Source organism: Falco cherrug, chromosome 8, assembly GCF_023634085.1.
Source record: "Falco cherrug isolate bFalChe1 chromosome 8, bFalChe1.pri, whole genome shotgun sequence".
Classification (NCBI taxonomy): domain Eukaryota; kingdom Metazoa; phylum Chordata; class Aves; order Falconiformes; family Falconidae; genus Falco; species Falco cherrug.
Window position 1 is genome coordinate 29528221 of NC_073704.1, and position 23703 is coordinate 29551923.

The following is a 23703-nucleotide window of genomic DNA, read 5'->3' on the forward strand; positions in this document are numbered from 1 at the left end:
TGTCTATCTGCTTAGCTAATCCCCCAGAACAGGACAGCAGCAAGTCTTTCTTCTGTCTCAAGATAATTTTATGCCTTAAAGAAGCAGTGGAGCTCTGCAACGGGTTACAGGTCTCAGTAGCAGGGGCTTTCTGAAGTTTCCACCTTTTTTTTTGAGCAGCAGTATGCCCAGCTGGAGCCACTTTCCAGTTTCTGCCAGTGTGGTGTGCCCATGTTTTCTGCCAGCTTCCCATCAGATGCCACCAGTCAGCCATCCTAACATAGCCTAAGCACGGAAAGTATGCTGGAGTTGTTTGCAAGTGTTATGTGGCTGATAAGCATGGGCTGGTCGCACCCACTGTACCCCGCAGGCTTGTGCTCATTCTTTTGGTATCTAGGGACAGTACCAAACAAATTTATTCCTCATACAGGGGCCAGTGTTCAAAAGGCTTTTGATTATAAATTGTTTGGCAAAGTATTTGTGGATTTGCAAGGGACCTGTAGGAAGAATGCCTGCGTCTGTTTCGTGTCTCTGTATGTGAGTACAAGGAGACATAGGCACATGTTGAAACAGAAGATTTCGTCTTTGGCTCTGTGGGTAAGGCTTCTGTTCAACTGTTGTCGAATTCAGACTGGATACCATCGCAGATGACAGTGTTTTAGTTGATGAGACTACCTTTTCTCCTGTTAAAGGAAAGCTGCGTACCATAATGGAGCAAGAGGGCTACTCTGTGGGTATTGGATCGGAAGAATTGGTGTTGCACACCAAAGGAATAGCAGCTTGGTATTCAATATTTGCCCAGTTTCTAGGCAAGAAGAGTACTGAATAAGCAAGGCAGTGAAGGGAAGTTGGCACTGAAGTGTAAACAAGTTGAAAAAGCTGCAGCGTACTGTTTATTTTTTTGTCACCTTGGCGTCAGCTTTCTGGGTTAGATTTTAGCTAAGCAATCCATATTAGGAACATTTATTTTTGAGGCTTGAAAATATTCATTATCTTATGAGATCGCTACATCTATGAATAGTGAAGAAAATGTGGAAGACGCAAGTTGTTCTTTGCTCAAGCAGGTTCAGAAGAGAACAAGTAAGACTTACTTAGGTATCCCATTTCTTTTTCCATGCAACACTGTAGTTCAGCTTGCGACAACTTCTCATTTTGGGCTTACTTCATTTGAAATGTGTGTAAAGCATATAAACCCAACTGAAGAAGCCTTGAAAGATCACAATGCAGTTTCTTTAGTCTTGAAAACCCATGTAAAGAGTAGAAAACATTTTTATTTGTCAGGCTCTAACTTCCTCCTGTTGGCTGAGTGAAACATTTCTTATTTAATTCTGCAGGTATTTATTTGTTCTGCAACTGAAACTGGATATTCTTAGTGGAAAGTAAGTATTCCAAATAAATAGCCCTTTAAACAATTACAGTTTAGCATAGGATTTATTAAACTTTTATTTGCTTAATTAATAAGTTTTGTGGAGTAATGCACTATTATATTACTTTTCTATGCATGAATAGCAGCAGAGGATTGCTTAAATAATATAGTGCTTATCTCTTGTAAATTTGGTGAAAATCTGCTAATCTTTTTTCATTTTCTTATCCCAAACATTTGCAATTTCTCACTGTCACGTATATGAGTTTTCTGCTAAATCGTGTCAGCTAAGGTTTTAACAACACATTTCTCTTATGGCAGATTGGAATGTCCTTTTGACACAGCTGTTCAGTTGGCAGCTTATAATATGCAAGGTGAGTAGGTATGAGCCGGGAAGGGTGAAGTTGCATGAACAGCTTTGTGTAGACTCTTCCTACCTCTTTTAGTCTGTCCTTGTTATATCAGGAAAATAGGTTCTGCCCAGATGTTAGCAATCCAGTATGAAACACAGCTCTTTTTGATTGTAATTTTGCTGAGAGTGTACATGGAAAATTACTCGATTCCTGAGGAGACAGAGCAAGGAGGTTCCGAACATAAACAGTGTTGCCCTAAACTTGTTTTCTCAGGTGCTTGTGTGCAAACCTGTCCACTTTCACACAACACACGAGGTCTGCAGTCTTCCTGAATTGCTTTGATGTTGTAACATTGGTCACTTTTTTTCATGCTGAGACATCCATAGCTTCTCAGAGAGCTGTGGTCTGACCTTCAGTTGCTTGTATAGGTTGTGCGTCACTGATCTTCATGGCCAGTGTCTTCTCTTGTTTGGATAAGGGTGTTATCTTAATGAATGTGAAGTTTGTTGTGGTTTCAAGCAGGGGAACTCACGAAAGAAGAGAGGCTTGAAGTTTTAAACTGTCTGCTAGAGTAGGTTTTTGGGTCCTTATTGGAGGATATAGCTATATGGTTTTATTCAACCCAGTTTATAAGTCTACAAAAAATCCCAGAATCTCTGCTATAAAGCTGTTATACAGCCCTCTGAGATGAAGAGGGAACTGGGAGATGTGCCGTGCATTTTATGCCACACAAATTTTCTACACAACATTCATCTTAGAAACCAATGTGCTGTTGTACTTTGCAGGCATTAGGTAACAGGACCAAGTCACTGAAGTTTTCTCTTACGGATATTTTCCAAAACACATTTTGTTCTTCAGGAAGGAACTAGTAATGACCTTGATCACGTATAGGTAATAGTTGGGATTAAACTGTGAAGATACCTGCCTTTTTAACCTGCTCTTCTGTATGAAAGGAAAACAGTTAGAATACATTCCATAGTTAAAATATTAGCATTGTTAGAGCCTTAAGATATGGGTTCAGTGAATAAGTTTTTGGAAAAACAAAGTGATCTAATTAGGCCATATATCCAGTGCTTTTTGTGCTGGTCTTTTCTTTCCTCTCTCCACAATGAGGTCTGTAGCAGGGCTTTAATCTTACTGTCTGACAGCTGTGTACTTTTATTTAAATCAGCTGGAACCTAAGCTGGCTTTGACAGCATTCCTTTCAACAGAGGCAGGCGTTTTAGTGGGAGTAAATTATTATAGAACTACAGACTTCTTCAGTCAGCATTTAAAAAAAAAAGGAGGGGGTGAAAAGGCTATTATTATGCTTGAAGTGTTCAGAAATCCAAGAAACAGGTTTTTAGGTCATGTAGTTTCTGTACCTATGGAATACTATGTGTATTTATTTGACTTTTCCAGGTCTTCCCAAAGATGTCACTGTTTTTTTCCTCTACAAACATCTGTAGTTTCTTTCCTCAGACAGAGCAATTATTGGCCTGTGTCATAAACCCAAGGTCCAAGTTACAGACTTATTCCTAATTTTTTGGATATGAGCTGAACATTAAGAAGCTGCTGGAAATCAGTGGGAGGAGCAAATGCTTAGTGACTCTGAAAAGCAGGACATTTTAATAAAGATTTCTAACTGTGAGTTTCAGCATTTTAGATGTGCATCAGTCTGTAAAAGCTAGACTTGTTAGCATTGGTGGAAAAAGGAAGTTGTGTTTTTGATGTGGCACACCCATTGACGAGTCTGTTCCAGTATGCTCCCTAAATAGCATCTCTTATTACCGCTGTTGAGCATGCAGCCATGGACCAGATGAACCATTTGACTGACCCAGTAGGGCATTTATTATGTTCTTGGATGAAAAGGAGAGCGACAACTAATAGCTGGAGGATTGAGCCCCTGACAGAGTAATTTTAGCAGAACAGGGAGATTTATGGTCATAAAACCAGAAAATTATTTTTAGAATGGACAAATACTTTTTTGAACAGTGTCAGAACTGGTTTTGCTTTTTCAAATCTCAAAGAGATTTTGTTTTAATAATTCAAGGCAAAACTCCATTGTAAGCTTAGTCAGCTGTTGTCTCAGTAGAGACTTCATTGGTAAAAGTGTTGAAAACTTTCCACAAGAAAGAAAAAGTGAGTTGCAAGGATGTTGGTAACTTGCATTTCTAGGAAGCTTGGTAAAGAATATATCAATAGCACTTTGTGAAAATTAATGCAAAGCTTTTGTGCAGGCAACACAACTGTTTGTTCAGTGTCCATAATTTCCATGTTGAAAAAGTTGACACTTCAAGTATTGGGAGGACTGGAGGAGGAACAACACAAAAAGAAATCTAGTATTTTAGATTAACCAGAAAACTATGCTGAAGTTCCTGTTGAGATCCACTGTGTTTACTGGGAACATTGCTTGACAAGGCTGTTCTTTTGTAGCTGAACTTGGAGACTATGATCCTGCTGAACATGTCCCTGAGCTGGTGTCTGAGTTCAGGTTTGTTCCCACTCAGACTGAAGAGATGGAGCTAGCCATTTTTGAGAAGTGGAAGGAATGCAGGTACTAGATCTTTCAGTGCATGCTGCCCAGATGTTTGCGCTGGCTTTTCTGTGAAGAGAATGTATTAAAAAGATGATGCTGATGCTTCTTCTATGGTCTTGTTCAGAAACATAATTCTAATGTGGTTCTATCCTATTTTGTAAGAGGATATAATGTGGAAAATGAAGATTTTCAAAGGTCTGAGTAAAATGATGAGGTACAGAATCTTGAAATGCCATAATTTTTGCAGCAGCAGTTTCAGTTTAAAACTTACAAAAGTGACCTTAATGTTCGTGAAAGCAAACAAGTGTCAATAGTGTTTAAGTTTTTCACAAATTTCAGAAATTTCTTTTCTTCTTTCTTCATATACCAGTTTTCCTTTCTGTACTTTTTCAGGCATCAGCCTAACAGCAAAAAATTTATTTCAGGGGGCAAACACCAGCACAGGCTGAAACTAATTACCTAAACAAAGCTAAGTGGCTGGAAATGTATGGTGTAGACATGCACATCGTCAAGGTACGTTTACAGCATGGTGACCTTTGGAAATGATAGGTAGTTTTGTCCCACATTCCAATACTGGTTTTGCTTTGAGGGGGAAAAAATGGAATATTATACTCATCTAAACTGTGTAACAAGTGATGTGGCTTTGCATCAGCATTGCATTTTATTGTATGCGTTTCTAGAAGGTATAACTTAAATTCAAGCATATCTGCTCTGTGTTTAATGTGTGGTTGGTGTGGCAATATGTACTACAGTTTGTATTTAGACTGGGAGCTATGTGAAAATCATAGTAATTAAATTAAAATTGGCTGGGGTCCAGTGAGCTACCAGCTGAAGAACTACAAGTAAAAATAGATCTCCTGTGGAGAAGGAAGTGCGGAGAACTGCACAAGGGGCTCCTTATTACACAGACAAATCAAGAAACTTTAATTTCCCAGTTTAGTCAGCCTTATTGAAGGGTTGCAACTAGAAAAATCCATTGCATTGAGATCATTGAAACATGGGGATTTTATTACATAAAATAAGCAGATATTTGTTTAATTGTAACACTGGGCAAGTAAGCTACATTAATCACTGCAGTAATTTGGATAAAGAGTCAAATGCCAAAATGAACGTAATCTTTATTTTGTGGCAATTAGGCAAGAGATGGCAATGATTACAGCCTGGGACTAACACCTACAGGAGTTCTTGTCTTTGAAGGAGACACAAAAATTGGTTTGTTTTTCTGGTAAGCTCTCTGATTGCAGGTTAAAATATATTTTAGATTTTTAGTCTTTTGTTTCTTTTGTACTTGCAAAAAGAACCCCAACTTGTTTGGGACATAAGGGTACCATGAATACTAGGTACCTGCAGAAATATTCTGTAGCCTGTGTTTTCATGTTGTCTTAAAATATTCTTCCTTTTTTTTAACATTCTTGGTTGATATGTTAATAGGCTGTATATGTGTAACATGCTAGAGTCAAGTAAAAGATGGAATAACTTTGGGGTGTTTTAATTTTTTTTAATAGTGTGTTTGTTGTATTTTGCACTAGATTGCTTTGGAAATAGGATATGCACTCAATCAGTGAAATGAAGCTTCTTCAGATGTTGTAGCCAAGTGTTAACATTTTACTGTTTAAAAAGAGGCAGAAGTAGTATTACTAGTGCAGTTTTTACGTATAACGTCATCTCGGCAGGCTTTTCATTAAGAAAATGTCTCTTTGTGCCCAGTAAAGGGCAGAAATGTCCCTTTCTGCCCATCAGTAAGAACTAATGCAAAACAAACAAACAAAACCCAAAAAACCAAACACACCGACCCCCACCCCAAACCAGATCTATATATGGTCAGGAGATAGACAGCTTCCTTTAGATTTTGTGAAGATATGCTGCTTTGTCAAATAATTGAATAACATCCCATGGTTTCTTAGAAGCATTCTGATGAAATTTCACAGAACTTTATATTGCATAAAACACAAGGTAGAGAACTTTCTAGCTAGCATATTTGGGTCTGGGTACACAGGCATTTATGGATTTTTAAGTGCTTTATTCTGTAACATCCATCCAGTCTTTCAAAACTGTACACAAAGAATAGGCAGATAATGAGGTGAACTTTCATTGTGTGAATAGTTAGTTTGCGTTAGCTCAGTCCAATTTTAAAACCTTCTCAGATAATTACTCACTTTGTAGCAGAAATGTTATCTGTGTGTCTTGTTCCTCCACTATTAATTCTGGGTATTTTTCTGGTGGGCAGGAGGGAGGGAAGGTGTTTGCATTTTTGTGTCATGTCATGTTCATGTTGTTCACTGTGGCTGGGATGTTCTGAAACAGTCATCACTGTGCAATATATTTCAGATCAACTCCTGTGATTTACATTTTTTTGATGAAGCAGGGTTATTTTGGCCTGCCTTTGTTTCTTTCCGAGTTCAATTTTGTGGGCTTGTGGAAGAGTAGGCAAGCAGGAGTATATGGGTGGAGTTTGATTTCAACTCAAGTAATTTTTAAGTTCTGATAGAATTTTCTCTTTAGAAGTTGCTGACTTCTTCTCTTTAAGGTTTCTAATTAAGTGTTAAATTTTGAATTGATATATTTGATATCCACGGTATAATCAAGCCCTACTGCGTGAACTTAAAATATCCACAAAAGCAGAAAAAAAAGTATTTGGTTGAGAGGCTTGGGACCAGCATGTTGAACCAACCTCTCTGAGTTACTAACAGAGTTAGATGTAAGCTGCTTTTTCTGTTCGTCTTGCAGGCCAAAGATAACAAGGCTTGACTTCAAGAAGAACAAACTCACTCTAGTTGTTGTTGAAGATGATGAACAGGTAGATAACTATCTGTTTAGTTACATCTCGGTCTTGATTATACAGTACTCGTTTACATACTCCTGATATCTTTCTTTATATTTATGTTTTGAGAATTAATGCAAATGCCTTGCAAGATTTTTCATTGTGACTTGGGGGGAGGAGGGGTGTGAGGGGACTGAAGTATAAAATAAGTAGGCTCAAATTACTTTTTTTCTCAGCTGTTTTTAAAAGAGGAACACCATGTGAAACTAGTGTAGACCAGATTATTTGGAAACACTATGCATTGTGTAAGAAAGTTTTAAAAAGTCCATGTACCATATTTAATGGAATGAATTCCTTAAGCAGGTGCCAGAATTGTTCCTATGGGAAGAAATTACTCGGAGCTGAAATAATAAAAATGTGAGCACTGGCAATTTGAGGAGATCCAATTTGGAAGTGAGGCCATGTTAGCCTCATGGAGAAGTACCTCCTTATTATAATGATGTCTTTAACTTGTAGTTATTCAGAGGTTTGACCTGTTACATATATGGGTCTAGCCCTTTCCAACTTCAGACAATGGAGCAGCTACTGAAAAGGCTAATTTTTCTGCCTAAAATTAAGCATACGTTTCAGAACTCATAGAAAACTTTTATTTGGCTTTTTATGTAGCTTTGAGTTATTAAAGCCCCCTGTAAATCACCAGTATGTTTTGTGTGTTTAAGGGAAAGGAGCAGGAGCACACTTTTGTCTTTAGACTGGATCATCCCAAAGCCTGCAAACACTTGTGGAAATGTGCAGTGGAACATCACGCCTTCTTCCGGCTCCGAGGTCCTGTCCAAAAAAGCTCAAGTCGATCAGGCTTCATTCGATTAGGATCCCGTTTCCGATACAGGTCAGTGTCTTCTGTCATTTAGCACTTACCTTCTGTCATTTCTGGCTTTTCTTGGGTTATGCGTGGAAACGGGAGAGAACTTGGTATTCTTTCACCTAGGACATAGCTTGCAAGTTTCATTTCTTGATGAGTGAGTTGCATTATTTGTTTTACGGTACATTGTGGTTTATAGATCACTTAATCTTGAAAACCTGCCTTTTTTTAAATGAACCGTAGAGGGTGGATGATAGATTTGCAGAGCTGGGGACATTGCACATCTTTTGACTCGAGTTCCTGACTCAAAACATGCTGTTGGAGTGATGGTAGTACTTCAGAAGCCCAAGATAATGTTAGGCACTACCAGAGCATGTAACAGACTTCGGAATACCTTGTGGTCCCAGACTGGTCTGCAGGATGCTGTCAGTTGCCCCACCAGAGTTGGTGAGAACATATGGAAGGGGGTGGGGCATGACCCCAGGCAATACGTATATACTTGGCTTCCATTTCCAGCAACTGTAGCAATACCATCTAGTCTGCTCTAGAAAGGATCAGTGGTACCAAGGAGTCCGCAGTACGTGAGGCTGCTACTGCCCTGGGGGCAGAGTCTGGCCAAACTTGGGGGAAAAAAGACTTGCCTGGGAACAAGAGCATCTAGATGCTGGTTTTTAGTCATATTACCATGTTTCTCTATGACCTTTGGCAACACCCTTAAGCTTTACTCTCCTAGAATTTTTACCTTCTCCCAAACCACGTGCACTGTGAACACAGAAATATGCCAAGGGAAAATGTGCTTTTTCAGCAGCTTTATGTTTAAGGAGTCATTGCTTCAGCCTTTGGTCTTGGGAAAATGTGAAGGTTAGGATGCTTGTAAAACTTTTTGTGAAAGGCCTTCTAAGGTGTTAAGTTTGGAAATTCTTAATAGAAATGAGATCAGATGATTAATCTATGAATTTAAAATAGAAATGTGATGTTTTGATGAGCAGTGTCAGTATTCTGTCATTTAAAAATAAGTGATTTATTTTGTTGTTTTTTACTTTTATATTACTTTATCAGTGGGAAAACAGAGTATCAAACCACCAAGACCAACAAAGCAAGGAGATCGGCATCCTTTGAAAGAAGGCCCAGCAAGAGATACTCAAGACGAACACTGCAAATGAAAGGTAAAAGGCCTTCCATTCTGAGAAGTATAATCCACTGTGAGAATCAGGTCTTCATACCCTTTAAAATTTCTGGGTAGGAGTTCTTGTAGCTGTTTGCCCTTCTGAATTTTCAAAATCAAGTTTTCTTTGGCTGCTTTGGGAGTCCACATGTATTTGACGGAGAAGGCTTTGTGTCCAGAGCATATAATTATAGCTTGCCTAGCAGGTGAAACACCCATGAATATTGCACAGTTGGTCTCCGTATGACAATGGAAATCTTGGGCCCAGGAAACAACAGTATATTAATGTTAATATTTGAAATTTGTGAATCAAGTTTGAAATTTTTGCAATTGAGATTTTTTTTTCATTGTTCTTAGGAGTTGCACTCTGTTTTCACACCCTGGCAGCATGTGATACCTTGTCTCTTATTCCTGCTCTTGTATAGGTCAAATGTGACCTCCCGTGCATACTTCTAAATACTTGCTTAAATCTGACTCTTTGGTTTGCTCTTCAGAATTCTTCTTTTATTTTTCCAATTTAGAATTTTGTTTTTTACACATTATACATGGGATACGTGTAACCTTTTCTTCATTTAGTTGCCTACTTTTAGGCAGTGCTAGATTATTTTTATTAATAATATACTGAGTATTTAACTGATAACCTAATTATAACTTAAATTTTAATTAACACTTTATATTTTTGCAGCACATGCTGCTAAACTTGAAGAAACAAGGTAAGATACAATCCAGTATTTAAATTTCTCTTTGTTTGCCACCTGTATTTGAGCATGTGTTACAGGATTAGTTATACGTAGGTCTTAAGTGTGGTTTTGCTGTGGGTTTTGTGTTTGTTTGCTTTACATAAAACCTACTGTTCGAAGCAAAGCTCATGTGTTGCTGTCACACAGAAGATTTGGCCAGACTTGCTTACTAGCAGGCAAAGAGGTTTGTTTATGACTAGCTATGATTCTTGCTGGATATGACCTGTAGTTTCGTGTGCTGCCATGTAAAGAGATCAGGTAAAAGCATGTGAGGATGTCTTCTTTCTGAAATCTGCCTGTTCTGGGTATGTGACTAAAATACATAATCAAGTGAAGGACATAGACAGGGAAAATACAGTAAAATAAGCAATTCATATTCTGTACTATATTTGCATTTATTTTTATATTCTTAAATATTTTATATATGGATACTAAATTATTCATGATCAGCACTGAGAGGGAAGACTTTTGGTTCTTAATTTCTATACCTAGACTAGAGTCTTTCTGCTTGTGTAGGTTTATACTTGCTGTTGCAATGTAAATTACTTATATGAATCTGAATCGTACAGTTTTCATAACTGTCCTTAAGGGAAGAGAGGAAACCAGGCTAAAAAGAACTACCTGGTAGTGAAGGAACTAAGTCAGTTCTGTTTTCTGTCCTTTGCCCTAATAACTTAAGAACATTGCAATGATCGATTGCAGGCAAATTATTTTTAGAAAATAGATACTTGCAGATATTAAGCATCATGATATTCAGGAGCGGGGTAAGGAGCGTTGAAATAACATTTCAAAAGAACAGGCTTAATACAGCCACACATTTTCTGTTTGTAGCAGCAAGGTTGATTCTTGCATGAGAGGGGGAGAAGTCTAGGAAGTGTGGGGACAAGGCTGCAGTTACTTTAATGGCAGTGTCTCTGTCTTTGTGACCTGTATTGTCTCTTCTTTTTATAGAATGGGAAAGTACTCTTCAAAGCTGGGTGTCATTAAAGTGCTTAAGGATCCTCTGCATGCAAAATGTGACTGTGTGCTTAACTAGTGCTGTCATCTAGTGCTCTCATCGTGCTGTGTTGTCATGCCCTGCTCAGAGTTTCATGCTGGTTAGGTCATTCTGAGAGTGGGAAGAGAAACTTCATATGCAGTTTCTCTTTCTGATAAGACGGCCATCTTCTGATCTGCACCTAGGTGTGGCACTGTTACGTTGGTCTCCAGAGCAATTTATGCCATTTCTGAAACTCTACACTCAACCCTTGCTAATTGAAATGCATCATGAAAGATGTATGTTGTTCCATTCTTTTGTGTTAACTCAGCAGAGGGGAATGTGCCACCCAGAAGGCGTTCCTTAATATTCTGTTAAATGTGCTCTAATCTGTGATAACCTCCACGTTCTCTCAATAGAGAAAGTGTGACGTTGGGAAACAGGCAAGGAACAGGTTGTTTTGTTATGACATTATGGTATTTAAGTAAAATAATTCTGAAGAATCACTGAAGTAGATACAGAAATCTATTTGAATTGTCAGGTTGGGTAGCTATTGTCCAAACTGTAAATCAACTGGAACCATTTTTTAAAAGATTAGAAGTCTGGAAAAAAGTTTGCTTTGCATGAGATTAATAATGTATAATTATTGTGCAGGGTGTTAATGTTTTTAAGTCTCTTAAATGTGTGAAAATAGGAAATGTCTCTTACAGATTCAGAAATCATCAGAACTAGGGATGTGGGTCTTATTTAATTTATTAACTGTATTGCATAATTAATAAGATAAAATTATTATCAAAACTATGCTGAGTTGCTGTGCACCTAATTTTGAATGGCTGCTTTTGAGACTCAGAAGGAGTAATTCAGTCCAGTAGAGGTTACACAGACAGAAGAAACTTACGAATTTTTCTGCTAAACTTTGAAACTTCAAATCAGAAGAGCCCTAGTATGGAACAAACATAGTATCTACAGCATGTGTGTGAGGTTTCGACAATCTCATGTATTGCTGAGTGTTTAACTAAAACTGTATCTGTTTTACTTCATGAGTGCCCTGCCTTACTGCTGAATCAGAGTTTCTAAACTAAACAACTGCAGCTTGAACAAATAAAAAACAAAGTGATACCCTTAGTTACCTACAATGAGGCAGCTGACCTGAAAAATAAGTTTTTTTAAGTTTTCTTTTGAGAACAGTTAAGTACTATGGAAGGATCTTTGTTACACTTTGTGCTTTCTGAAAATCTTTGCAGCTCTGCCAGCCTGCAAAAATAGTTTGTTCATCTGATTCTGATTTAAATATCTTTTTGTCTTTCAGCACTGCAAACAATGCTGTTACCCACCAAACTAATGGATCACAAGTAAGGATCCTCTTATTCTTTTTAAAGGCAATTTTCATGTATTTCAGCAGATTTGAGGATTTTGTTATTTGTTCTTAAAATCCAGTGATTGACCACTTGAAAGTTAAAAACAGTTAACTACTAAATTGCATGCCAAGAAATGGCTGCTAATTTGCAAGCAAGATAATAAGTTAATTTAGCTGGAGTAAGGAAGATACCCCATGGGGCAGTACTATAGAAACTGCTATTTATAGGTACAGATTTTTATAGGTACACAGAGTACCTTTGTGTGAGAGTTCATAATGTCTGGGGGAGGGGTGTGGGAATTCATCAACACCTATGTTGATGCTTGGTTACAGTATTTTTTTCTCTGAAAGGGGGATGTCCCTGCAAATTGACAAATGCATTCTTAGAAAAAAATCAGTGTTCTCTGAGTCTGAGAAGGAGCTCGGAGACACCTGTCCCTTCAGCACTTGTACACAGAACACCTTGTTTCACTGAAAAGGAATGTTAGTGTAAAGTAATGCTGCTTCTGAGTATCAAAAAACAGGACTTGGAATTTGGAAAGGCCCTATTTCGCTTTCTGGAGCATTTCAGATGCTGAGTGCAACAGAAAGGGTCACATATTGGTAGAAACAGGATTATGGTTTGTTTTGACATTAAAATACTCAATCTCTGCTGATGGATAGATTGCTGCTCTGCTCAGCCTTTTTGCATTCTGTGCAAAAGGAGTTGGTTTTTTTCAGGAGTAGTTATGTTTCAAATGGCAGTCCAAAGGCCTGCAACCCAAAGGTGCCAGCTTATTGCTGTTACCTACAGAAGGAACGAGTTGGACACAGCAGGCTGTAGCTTTTTACTGAAATCTTTGAGCAGCTTTGGATTCATTATGATCCTCATACTGTGTGCAGTACTGGAAAAGACTGGGCATAGGTATCCGTTGCTGTGGAAGCAAGGGAAGACAACAGCCTCACTTTAGCTTTGTGCATAAGGAGAAGTGGTGATATGTTTTGCTGTGTGTAACGTGTCGTCACTTTATTAATGTGTGTATAATAACTAATTTATATCCTGTCTCCAAAGAGCTGGAATGCAAAGCCAAACCTACCTGTCTTAACAGCAGTTCCTTCTGCCCCAGTCTTAGTGGAAATAGAAAACCTCCCAAGGAGCCCAGGAGCCAGCCAGCAAGACAAGAAGTGGTACGTTCTGCTTTGCTGGAAAATGAATTTAGCTTGCTTATGCATGATTCAAGTGGCTGGCTGTTTCTTTATCTGCACTTAAATAAGCTGCCATCCTTGTATCTTTAACACAAGTTGACAGTCAAGTTAACGGTGATGCAGCTGATTTGTTGCTGTGAATGTAGTATGGGGGAGGTGAGGACAACAGGCTTAGTCACTGCCAACCAAAAGAAAAATTCTTCAGGGGCTGAAGATATGATTAAATTGCGAACACCATTTTCAAGCCTTGGAGAGAGCTGGGTCCTTCTCATTTGCCATAATACTCCTTGTAACCCTTTGCTTGGTACCATGGGGCCCAAGGACTTGGCCTGATCCTTAACAAAATGCAGAACCTTGTAAACCAGTATCCTTGTGAACCATCTTTTGAGCTTTTTAAAATGGGCAAGCTGATTTTTTTCATTATCTTGGGTAGAATGGGAGCTTGAGGAAAATGACACAAGCTGAAGATAAGAGCTTTGATTTCATGTAACCAGAGTATTAGTTTTATAGATTGGATCCATCTCAAAATGAGGACAATTTGTTTGAAGATAAATGTACATATCATTTATCTTAAAGTAATTCTGTATTGCAAAGGTATTTCAAAGCCAAAACTGACATAATATCAAGCCAGCACTTCTGCATATGTCATCTTAACTTTTTCAACTTCTTGTGCATTCAGAGGCAGTATGGCTTATCCTAGAAGGGTACTTCTGGTTTCTGCAAGACTTCATGAGCAGCAGCAATGGAATGGAGCAAGACAAAAGCTCTTATCCTAAGCTGTTTCAGCCCTCAAGAGAAAAGGTCCTTCTCCCATTGTTGGGCATATGAACCTGCTTTGCTTCAGTACCTCTTAAAAGTAAATGATACCTGTTTCCAACAGTGCAATAACAACTGTACTTTAATTTTGTAAATCTTCTTGATTAAAGTCTTCTAATACTATGGGTTTGGGATTATAAAGGGGATGGTAATTCTGCTTTATGTGTTGCATTTTATTGAAATTTCAATCAGAACCTGTGATAAATACTGGTTTTCTTTCTTTTGCCCTTGATTTGTCTAGTATCTGAAATCTGTGCTTGTCTATGGTGAGATCCTGTTGATCGCTCAATTCCTTCCATGGTGGTGGGTGAAAGGTGGTGGTTTCTTTATTCTTCAGCATTCTGAGTATGGTTTTATTTTTATTCTTTTGGTCTAATTGCAAGATGTGTGCTAGTAACCAGTATTTTCTTTGATGGAAATGTTTGACTCTTGCTCCAAACAGCTGCTCTTGGGTGTGATTCGTGCTAGCGTTCTTGCTAGTGTTTACAAGGCTTCTGTTGCTTATTGAAATCTCACTGCTTCTGTTCAGAAGCAGAGAGGACTCTGTAGCCAATCTGTTTCAGTTTTGGTCTTGGTACACCTGTTTTAGGATTAAGAACTTGAGCCTGTCTGTCTTAACGTTGTCAAGGAATCTAAGCTTACATGCCAGCTGCCGCAGTATGTAGCCTTTCTATAGTAGAGTGGGAGTGAATATAAAATATATCTGCATGTAACCCAAAACAGCATGCCATAAAGAAAACAAGCTTCTTGACAATTGACGCGTTTTAATGGAGTCATCAAGTATTACATTTGAGTCATTAAGCATTACACTTAATGCTTGTACTGCATATGTGTTATGTTTCTTGGAGATACAGCATTATTATTGAAGGCAGTAGTCTTCTGGCAAAGAGGTTTTAATGTGTTCACTGGAAACAGTACTACCTGTAATAAAGGGCAAATCCAGCTGTAGGAAGAAGACAACAGTTTGGAGCTGAGTCAGCAATTGAGCTACATTCTGGTTTCCTAGGTGGGAGGTGGGGGTTAGGTTAATATAATTGCCAGAACTATATATTTGTTGTGGGGCTGTGACTTGGCTATTGCACCTTGGAGTCTTGGTGTCTCGATGCTGCTAACGAGATCTCTTTTCAGCTGCTGCTGTCTTAAATTGGCCTGTTTCTGCATGAATTATCTTTGCTTTCTGTCAAAAAAAATAGTCTTCTTTTAGAGAGAGTTTGCCAAGGATTGTTGAGAACACCAAAATCTCTGGACTGGAGTTCTGCAGATGGTTAGATTGAAGGGGTTTAGAAGTAAGGCCCCGACCTCGTGAGTTTCTGTGCTCTGCTTGGCAGATGCCTGTATTGGCTACCTTGCAGCTTAGATCCCTTCCTAATATCAATGTTTCCTTTAATTTAAAATGCTAATTCTGCAGCTGCCAACAGCAATTGTGCCAGATTGTATAAAGTACTTTGTAGATAAGAAGGATTGTAGTGTCTTTTTTTTTCCCCCCCTTTGCTTCATTCCTGTAAAATTGTCAGTACAGGAAAACTGTACTGGTTTGCATGGTCTGGAAATAGTCTGGAATATTAGTTGCAAGGCTGAGAAGCCTAAAACACAATCAGTGTCTGTCTAATTTTAGTCTTTTCTCAATAAGCTGTTTCTGTGCTAAAATAGGACAGGAGACAAAGGTTTAATAATATTTTTTTCCTTACTGTGGAGAAAGTAGGGGGAGTTTGTGCTTTTTTTTTGTTTGTTTGTTTTGGGTTTTTTTTTGCTTTCCCAGCAAAATGGGAAAATAGTGTAATGAACTGTTGAGGATTGGAGCCTTCAGTATTCACGGGTCACCTCCTCAGCATACTTGGCAAAAAACAAAACTCTGAATTTACCCATGAGTGACCTTTATATAAATTCTCTCCCTTTTCTAAAGGAGGACTATACCTGAGTGTTAATCATTTACAGCTGTTGTAAATCCTGCATGCTTTTCTGCTTCCCAGCCTTAACACTGTCATCTTCCAACTCATGTGCTGGCTGCTTGGCTGTCCTGGCAGTGCTGCGAGGCTTTCTAGACATGAGAAGCTGGAATTCAAGCAGGTGGCTGTCTAGGACCCCTCTAGGTGAACAGCAACAATGTTTCCATTTTGTTTAGATTTGGGTCATTAAATAGAGAAGTTTACATTAAACTGAAGGAGTATTTGTTTGTCTTGGGTGTTTCCTTGCTTGAATAGTTTCCGAGAGTGCTTTTTTACAAGCATTTTTTTTGATACTGACTGTATCTTGCATCAGCCTCTTCTGAAACATACCAGTGAAGGATCCTAATACAACACAGACAACAGCTAACAGATCATTGTCCATTTCTTAAAGTTTTAAAATTTGACTATTTTAGTAAATTGCTTATCCCTGCTGCTTTGGAGATGCTTGTGCCTAAAGGGTTACAGTTTTCTAGCAAAGGGCTCCTGCATAAAAATATTTTTCAAAACTGTTTGAAGTGATGAGTGCTCTTCCCTACTCTTCTTTTTAGCTTTTGGAGGACTTTATGCCAACTGCGGTATAGACCAGCCACAACTGTGCACAGCATTTCTGTGGTTTTGATTTTTGGAATTCAAAATTTAAAATTTACAAACCATTATACCCTCATATGCAAGATTAGAAAACAGTCTTAGTTTTGTGACCTTTTTAAAAAACGCTCTTTTTCCAACTAAATTTTTTATGTTAATCAAGTACAGCTACAGTCAGCTCCTTCAGTAGTATTCAGTCTCTTAGTAACCTAAATTGTGAATGATTTGTGTGTGCTGTACTGTTTGCCCCTGCACAGGAATGCTCATGTTTCTGAGTTTCTATTTTCTTCTCCTTTTCTTAACTTGCATTGGAATCTACATTTTTCCAATGAGTTTGAAATCTGGTGTTGCTTATAGATGCTTGTTTCAGGTGTACGTTTAGAGCTGCCACTTAAACCCTTTCAGCTTCCTGCAAACGTGCTATATGCTTGGGAGCTCTGTTCCTCCATCATACTGTTTTCTCTCATTTGTAAAATGCACATGGCTCTTGCTCAGTTTTGTGAAGTGCATTGAAATATGAAGTGCTTTTGATTTGGTAAGTGTAGACAATGTATACATCAGCTTAACTTGTTTCAAAATTCTGCAAAAATGTGCATGATACGGAGCAGAAAAGGGGTTTATTTGACAGTGTCGTCATGTACACACATACTTGCATGTCTCTTTCCTTCAGTATTTACCTTCCAGCAATGCCCTTTTCCTTGCCTTTTCACATCAATCTTCTTGTCTTTACTTTTGCTTTACTTTTCCACCCTCTTTCTCACCCATGGCTGTTTACTAATTGTGCCCCCTCCCACTCCCCAATAATCCAGGCCCTTTGACGCTGCCGACCGCTGTCAACGTGGTGGAAGCCTGTGGGACGCGTGGGCCCCGCCGAGGACCCGCGCTGCGGACGGACAATACATCGCTTTTGTCCATGAGCGTAATGTGAAGAATGCGGGAATGCACAGCAGTGCTGGTACCTATGCTGTCCAAACCACCATGACCAGTCTCTGAGACGTGGGCCTCTCTGGAGCTAGAGACTGCTTTCTAGCAGAGGCTGGAAATTTACCTTTTGAGCCGTTTCTGAGATAAGGACAATGGACGCAAAGCTGACTATAAAGGGGGAAAAAAGTTTTTATAGGCCCTATATGTCATTTTTTAGGCTCTATATATCATGCTGTTGGTATTTAGTCTTTAAAAAAGCACCAAACAAACCAGAAGCCACCCATCGCTCTTATATTAAAACATGACTCTGTGTGTGGGTGTGTGTGTATATATATATATATATATCTTTTTAATTGTGTTAAGATTTTTCTTAATGATTGAAAGATTTATTTTTTTTTTTTAGCTGGGTTTAACTTTGAGAGCCATGCAGGGTCACATTTGTAATAAAACTACATATGCAACTAGTGGGTTATAATGCGGTTTCAAAAATCTGAGACAGGATGTAACTGCCTCTCCTTTTGTATCAGGATTATTTTAAAATAACTAAGGTAGATGGTTGATCTGAAAACTAACCTTTTTTTTTTAAGAAGTCTTCTTCTGAAAAATATTGCTTGGAAATGGAATAGAATTATTTTAATTTTTTTAAGAATAAAACCATCAGAACTCCTGAAAAGTCAGAGTAATATTTTTTTTCTTTCTAGAAAATTTTATTTCTGTTTTGCTCCAGTTGAAATGAGACAAGTACTTCCTGACAAACACCAGTCCTACCATATGATTCACGAGGTTAATTGTTAAGTCAGAGGTTAAGACTCCAGCTTCATGGCTCATTGGTGTTCTTGGGGGCCTTTAACAACATGAACTACCTTTACCCTTGAATGCCCTGTGTTTTCACATGGTTTCTGAAGTTAGCTGCTTTTACATTGAAATATTCTTTTCCTATTTAAAAAAGAAAAAGTGTGTGGGTAGAGCGCTTTTAGAATTCATTTATGTTTGGCTTTTAAGATAAAGTGTTTGAATGATTTTCAAATTGCTTGAATAAGTTTCAAATAGCCACATAGCCCAGAAATACAAAACCATTGTTTTTAGATATCCCGCCCCAAAGAACCAAGAAAGTATGTCTCAGGTATGACATAATACTGCCTGAGATATTTTGGTCTCCTCACCCTTGTATCTGACAAAGGGAAAGAAATTGCTAAGGAAATGTGGGTCTCCATCTACAACTCTGCTTTAAAAAAAGAGGATATGCAAGCTACATATAAGATCTGTAGGATCTACAGAGGTGATTAGAGCAGTCTGTTGTGCTATTTTTAGCTTTAGATTTTGCAAGGTGGATGTTGTAAGCTTCTGGAGCGAAGCAAACCTATTTGTTTATTATTTCTAAAGTTGCATAAGAATATGCAAATGAAAACAGGTGTTCTGACTTTAAAATACTGTATAATTTCTGTGTAGATGAAGGAGAAGCCACCACTAATTTGAGTGATAGAATTTGGGATAGTTTTGTATTTAAAATGCAAGAACATTGTTGCAACGACGAGTCACCGCTTTGTTGCGGAGTTGTAAGTTCAGATGTGCTTATGTAGTGGTCAGGCCATTGCATGTAGTGGCTGACTCCTCTGGTATCAGAGAAGTTTTGTGGAGCTACTGTAGAACTGAAGGATAGTTGAGGTTGGAAGGACACCTCTGGAGATCGTGGGGTTCACCCCCATGCTAAAAGCAGGTTGCTCAGGTCCATGCCAGCCAGGTTTTGAGTGTCTCCAAGGATGGAGATTTCCCGCCCTCTCCGAGCAACCTGTTCTGGTGTTTCACCAACCTCACAGCAAGAAAAGGTTTTCTTTCTTGTGTTTAAGTGGAATCTTCTTTCATTTCTGAAAACAGAATTTCAGTTTGTGCCTGTGGCCTCTTGTCCTGTCTCTGGGCTCCCTTGAGAAGAGTCTGGCTGTTGTCTTTACTCCCCCCACCAGGTTTTTATACACATTGATCAGATCCCTCTGAGCTTTTTCTTCTCCAGGCTGAGCAGTCCCAACTCTCTCAGCCTCTCCTCCTATGTCAGGTGCTTCAGACCCTCAGACCTTTTGGCATCTTTGTGGGCCTTTGCCACACTCTCTCCCATAGGTCCATGTCTCTCTTGTCCTGGGGAGCCCAGAACTGGGCATAGCACTCCAGGGGGTCTCACCAGCGCTGAGCAGAGGGCTGGGTGTCCCAGCTGCCTGCAGGGTGCTGACTGTCACAGACTGCCTGGGAATGAACTGCGAGTTTGGTTATTAAAGCTCTCAAAGTTTTCATGGTAGATGTTAAGCATGACAGCAGAACTAGTTCCGACTGAGGATAGAGGAAGCGACCCTGGTTGCCTGAAATCCATCTACCTTTAGAACTGATTTGTTGTAGTATGGTATATATTGCATGCTTTTGCCACGTGGCTGTGAATCTTGCATACATCCTGAGGGTTGATTTTGCTCTGTGCTGGACTTATTTTACTGTGACTTCATTGTCTTAGGGACATTTATTACCCTGATTTCCACTAGGACAAGTGACAGCTCTCAATAGCAGACAGAGAAATTGTACCACCTGGTACCAACACCACCTAACTGCATCTTTACAGGGACAGATTACGTGCTGGAATAGCATTGAGGAAGCACATGCATGTCTTTCTAAACAGTATGGTGGTAACAGATCTTTTCTTAATATCCACAAAGTTTCTACAGCCAGCACCTTTTCCTAAGGGTGTTTTCTTTCCTTTCTTGTAGTTGTTGGCTTGTATATAGTACGCTATGTCAGTATTTGGAATTCTCTTCAAACAAATGGGAGACAGCAGAAGTCTTGGAATGTGGGACTCAGTCTGCTTGATTATAAACTGTGTGTGGACAGTTTCCATTTGGAGCATCATACATCCCCAGGAATTTTTCTTTTCCTTTCCTCAGAAGGAAAAGGAAGTGTTTTTTTCTGAATGTTTTGTGGTTTTTAGGGGTGAAAAAAAATCTGAAAAAAGATTACAGGCTTAAATTTACTACTCTTGACTTCAGGTATAACATCGAATGCTCCAAAGTGAAGGAAATTAACAAAGAATTACATACTATTATACTACTTAGCAGAGTCAATGTGAGAAACTATTCTGTGTCGCTACCAGTTTGGAAAAATAAATTAGCTTGCGTGGTGCTCCATGCTGCTTCAAATTAGATTAGTTGCAAAAGAATTATCTCTTTTGCAGTGGACTTGGATAGTTACTATATTTTACAGATTGTATTTCACAAACTAGAATGAGGTATTGTTTTGCTTTTCAGCTAGGAAATAAAAAAAAAAATCATACCCTTTGTAACTGACAGCTTTCTCAGTCACAATATGCATTGTGTACTGTATGGTATATACTAATGTGAATATATTTGTCAGGCAAAAAGAAGAAATAATGCAGTAGCTAACTCCCTTAACTGTGGGAATTCCCTGAGCATGTGACAGCTTCTGCGTGTGATTTAGTAGTGAGCTGACAAACCTTTCCATGTGCTAAAACCTGTTGGTTATTCCTATATTCATAATTATTTGTATGACTTGAACTCCTGGTATCACTTATCAGCTTTTTGCTTAGAATATTTCTTAAAACATGTTGATAGAAGTTGATTCTGAAGACATAAAGCCTGGCACTTACTACTACACAAAGTTCAACTATCCCTTTGTGTGTGGGTAAATACAGGAACGTGTAAAGCTAATGCGCGTTTCATTCTTGGGTACTGCACACTGACTGTCACTGAAGTCTTGCTTTTCCTGGGAAGCCGTTTGTTATTTCCCTTAGGATTGGCGTGAATGTTCATCAGTGTTTTGTAAAAGAAATACTGTGCAGTGATGAAAATAGTATCTTGTGCTTAGTTCCATAGTCTGGCCGTTGACGAAGACTGCATGGTAGACTTCCTGATGGTGCCCTGAAGAGGGTGAAGAATCTGGGGGGCCTTGAACAATTTAGTGCTCTTCAGGGAACACATCTCTTGTGCCTGCAAATTCCAGTGGCTGATGGTCTCCCAGTATGATTTCCTCTTGTGACTGCCTATCTGAGGGTGGTTGAGTAGGTGTTTCAGTGGGTCTGAAAGCAAAATGTGGGGTCAGTTCCTACTTGCATCTTGGCTTAGGAGGCTTCTCTTGAGTCTGCCTAAAATTAATTCAGTTTCCCTCAGGCCCTGCTGTGATGCAGGGGTGAAGCTGCTGGGACTCACCCCCGTTGTCCTTGCTACCTCCCACCATCCCGTGCACAAATGGCAATAAGGTTTCCTACAAACTTTCATCACCTTAATGTAAGTAGTATGCTGCTTTTGGAGCAATGCTAGGCAATGAGTGTGCCATTTGAATATGCCACCAGATTTTAAGACTGCCTTTATCTTGAGCAGGCAGGTTTTTATATCAGCTTTCTTGTCTGTCTAGTAAATGTTACTGCAGTTGTCATAGGGGGGGCAAAAGCTAGTGTAGTTATCCTAGCAATTTTCCAGCGAAGATAAATAGAATTTTTCACTCATTTTCTCCACTGTGCTGCAATGCTAAGAAAAGCATTAGGAGATTACAGCATAGAGAATTGTTACTGGTGCTTTACGTCACTTCTTACGTGGAGTTCATAGGAGCTTATACATAGCTCCTTCAACATGTCATGGCATCAACACCTCTGCGCTGCAGGCAAAATCTGAACTTCGATACTGGTTGTCACGTTAAACCTTTGGGAAGCTATTTACCAGAGACTGTCAGAAAATGGCAGAAAATTGTTGGCTTCATGTAAAGATCATAAAACATTTTCACTCTCTTGCATAGACATCCTCTGATAGTAAGGTATTGGGATTCAGTCTCACTTTCTTTGTTGCCCTAATTGGGAGAGCATCTATTCCTGCTGGTTACTTCTAATAATTAAAATTCTCTGTATCCCTCAGTCCCCCTTTGTGAGACTATCTTCTGCTTGCCATTTCCCAGTAGTGGTGCAGAGCAACTGTGCAGTAGATTGAAGTGTTTCCTATTACTTGCTTTGCTAGTAGCTTCTTATTCCACTGCTTTAAGAGAATCATGCAAGTGACCTCAGTTTGCCTCACAGCAGTTATCTTAAGATGATTCGTACATTATTAGCACTAAAACGGTGATATCCTGTAATCTCTTTCAGAGGTATATATTTAACATTGGAAGGATTGTTTTGGGTGCTTGAGATGGAGGGAGGAGTTATTTTCCTGGAGCCTCTAGTGACAACATGGGACTGCTTCCAGGTTCCAGGGGCTGGTGGGAGGCATGGGGCATTAACCAGGTAGCGATAAGGGAGAAGCTGGTCTGACTGGGCAGGAGGAATTGTCTCTGTACATAATGAGAAGTTCTGTTGTGGTGGGTACTTGCCTGGTATCGTTGGTCTCATATTTGGGACAGGACTTTCAAAAGTGGTAGATTTTTCTTCTTAAACCAATATTGCGACCAAACCGTATGTGTGATTGTTGACTGAAAGGGGTGACGATTAAACTGCAGTTATGTGCACAGGTTGTCGATTAACCTTCGTTTCCTGCAGCAGTTGTTGTTTCCATATTTGTTACTGTTTGCTGTTAGGATAGCTTTAGCTGTCCTGAACTTTGAAGAGATGGATGAGATTCCTAACTGCCGGCACAACATAAGCGTCATAATATAACTTTTGTTTTTGTAATTGTTTTTCTATGTGCATTGTAAATACCAATGGTAGGACAAAATAAAAAGGGGACATTTCTATTAGAAAGCAAAGGAGGTGAAACAAGTGATCCTAACAGGGTACAGGGTAGATGCTGTGATTCACTTAAAACTAATTGTGACTGCTAAGGTTTTATTCATGTCTCTGCCCAAGTTAATAAAGCTGAAACTAGTTATAGATATATGCATAACCATACCGTAGTGTCAGTGCAGACCTATGCTGTGCATCCTTCTGCCCCCTGTTCTGCTTACAAGTGTTGGGTGAAGTGCCATGCAAATCACTTTTTGTGAAAAGTATCAACTTCCCTCCCCCTAACTTTTGTTTTTCTCATATAAAAATCCTGAAGCGTACCTTGACTTTGTTAGAAAAACTTCAGATACTTGTTCAAAAAAGTGTGTTTAATGGATAAAAACTTCTCTCCTCCTCTCTTCACTTTTTCCACTGTTATGTGATGAAGCAGCAGGCAATGTGGACCTGTTCTGGTATGAAGTCACTTCTACAAACATGAATG

The 23703-nt window shown here is 39.0% G+C and overlaps 1 protein-coding gene across 7 annotated transcripts in view; it reads left to right on the forward strand.

The window, feature by feature from the left end:
• EPB41L5 (erythrocyte membrane protein band 4.1 like 5) overlaps positions 1-23703 on the forward strand; it is a 60938-nt gene that overhangs the window by 20526 nt on the left and 16709 nt on the right. For all 7 annotated transcript variants that reach the window (XM_027804439.2, XM_055718378.1, XM_055718377.1 and 4 more), the window contains exons 6-16: positions 1314-1358; positions 1664-1716; positions 4111-4231; positions 4639-4726; positions 5350-5438; positions 6941-7010; positions 7694-7863; positions 8896-9002; positions 9687-9714; positions 12027-12069; positions 13126-13241. In XM_027804439.2, the coding sequence (XP_027660240.1) occupies positions 1314-1358; positions 1664-1716; positions 4111-4231; positions 4639-4726; positions 5350-5438; positions 6941-7010; positions 7694-7863; positions 8896-9002; positions 9687-9714; positions 12027-12069; positions 13126-13241 (930 nt within the window). The remainder of the gene's footprint in view (positions 1-1313; positions 1359-1663; positions 1717-4110; positions 4232-4638; positions 4727-5349; positions 5439-6940; positions 7011-7693; positions 7864-8895; positions 9003-9686; positions 9715-12026; positions 12070-13125; positions 13242-23703) is intronic.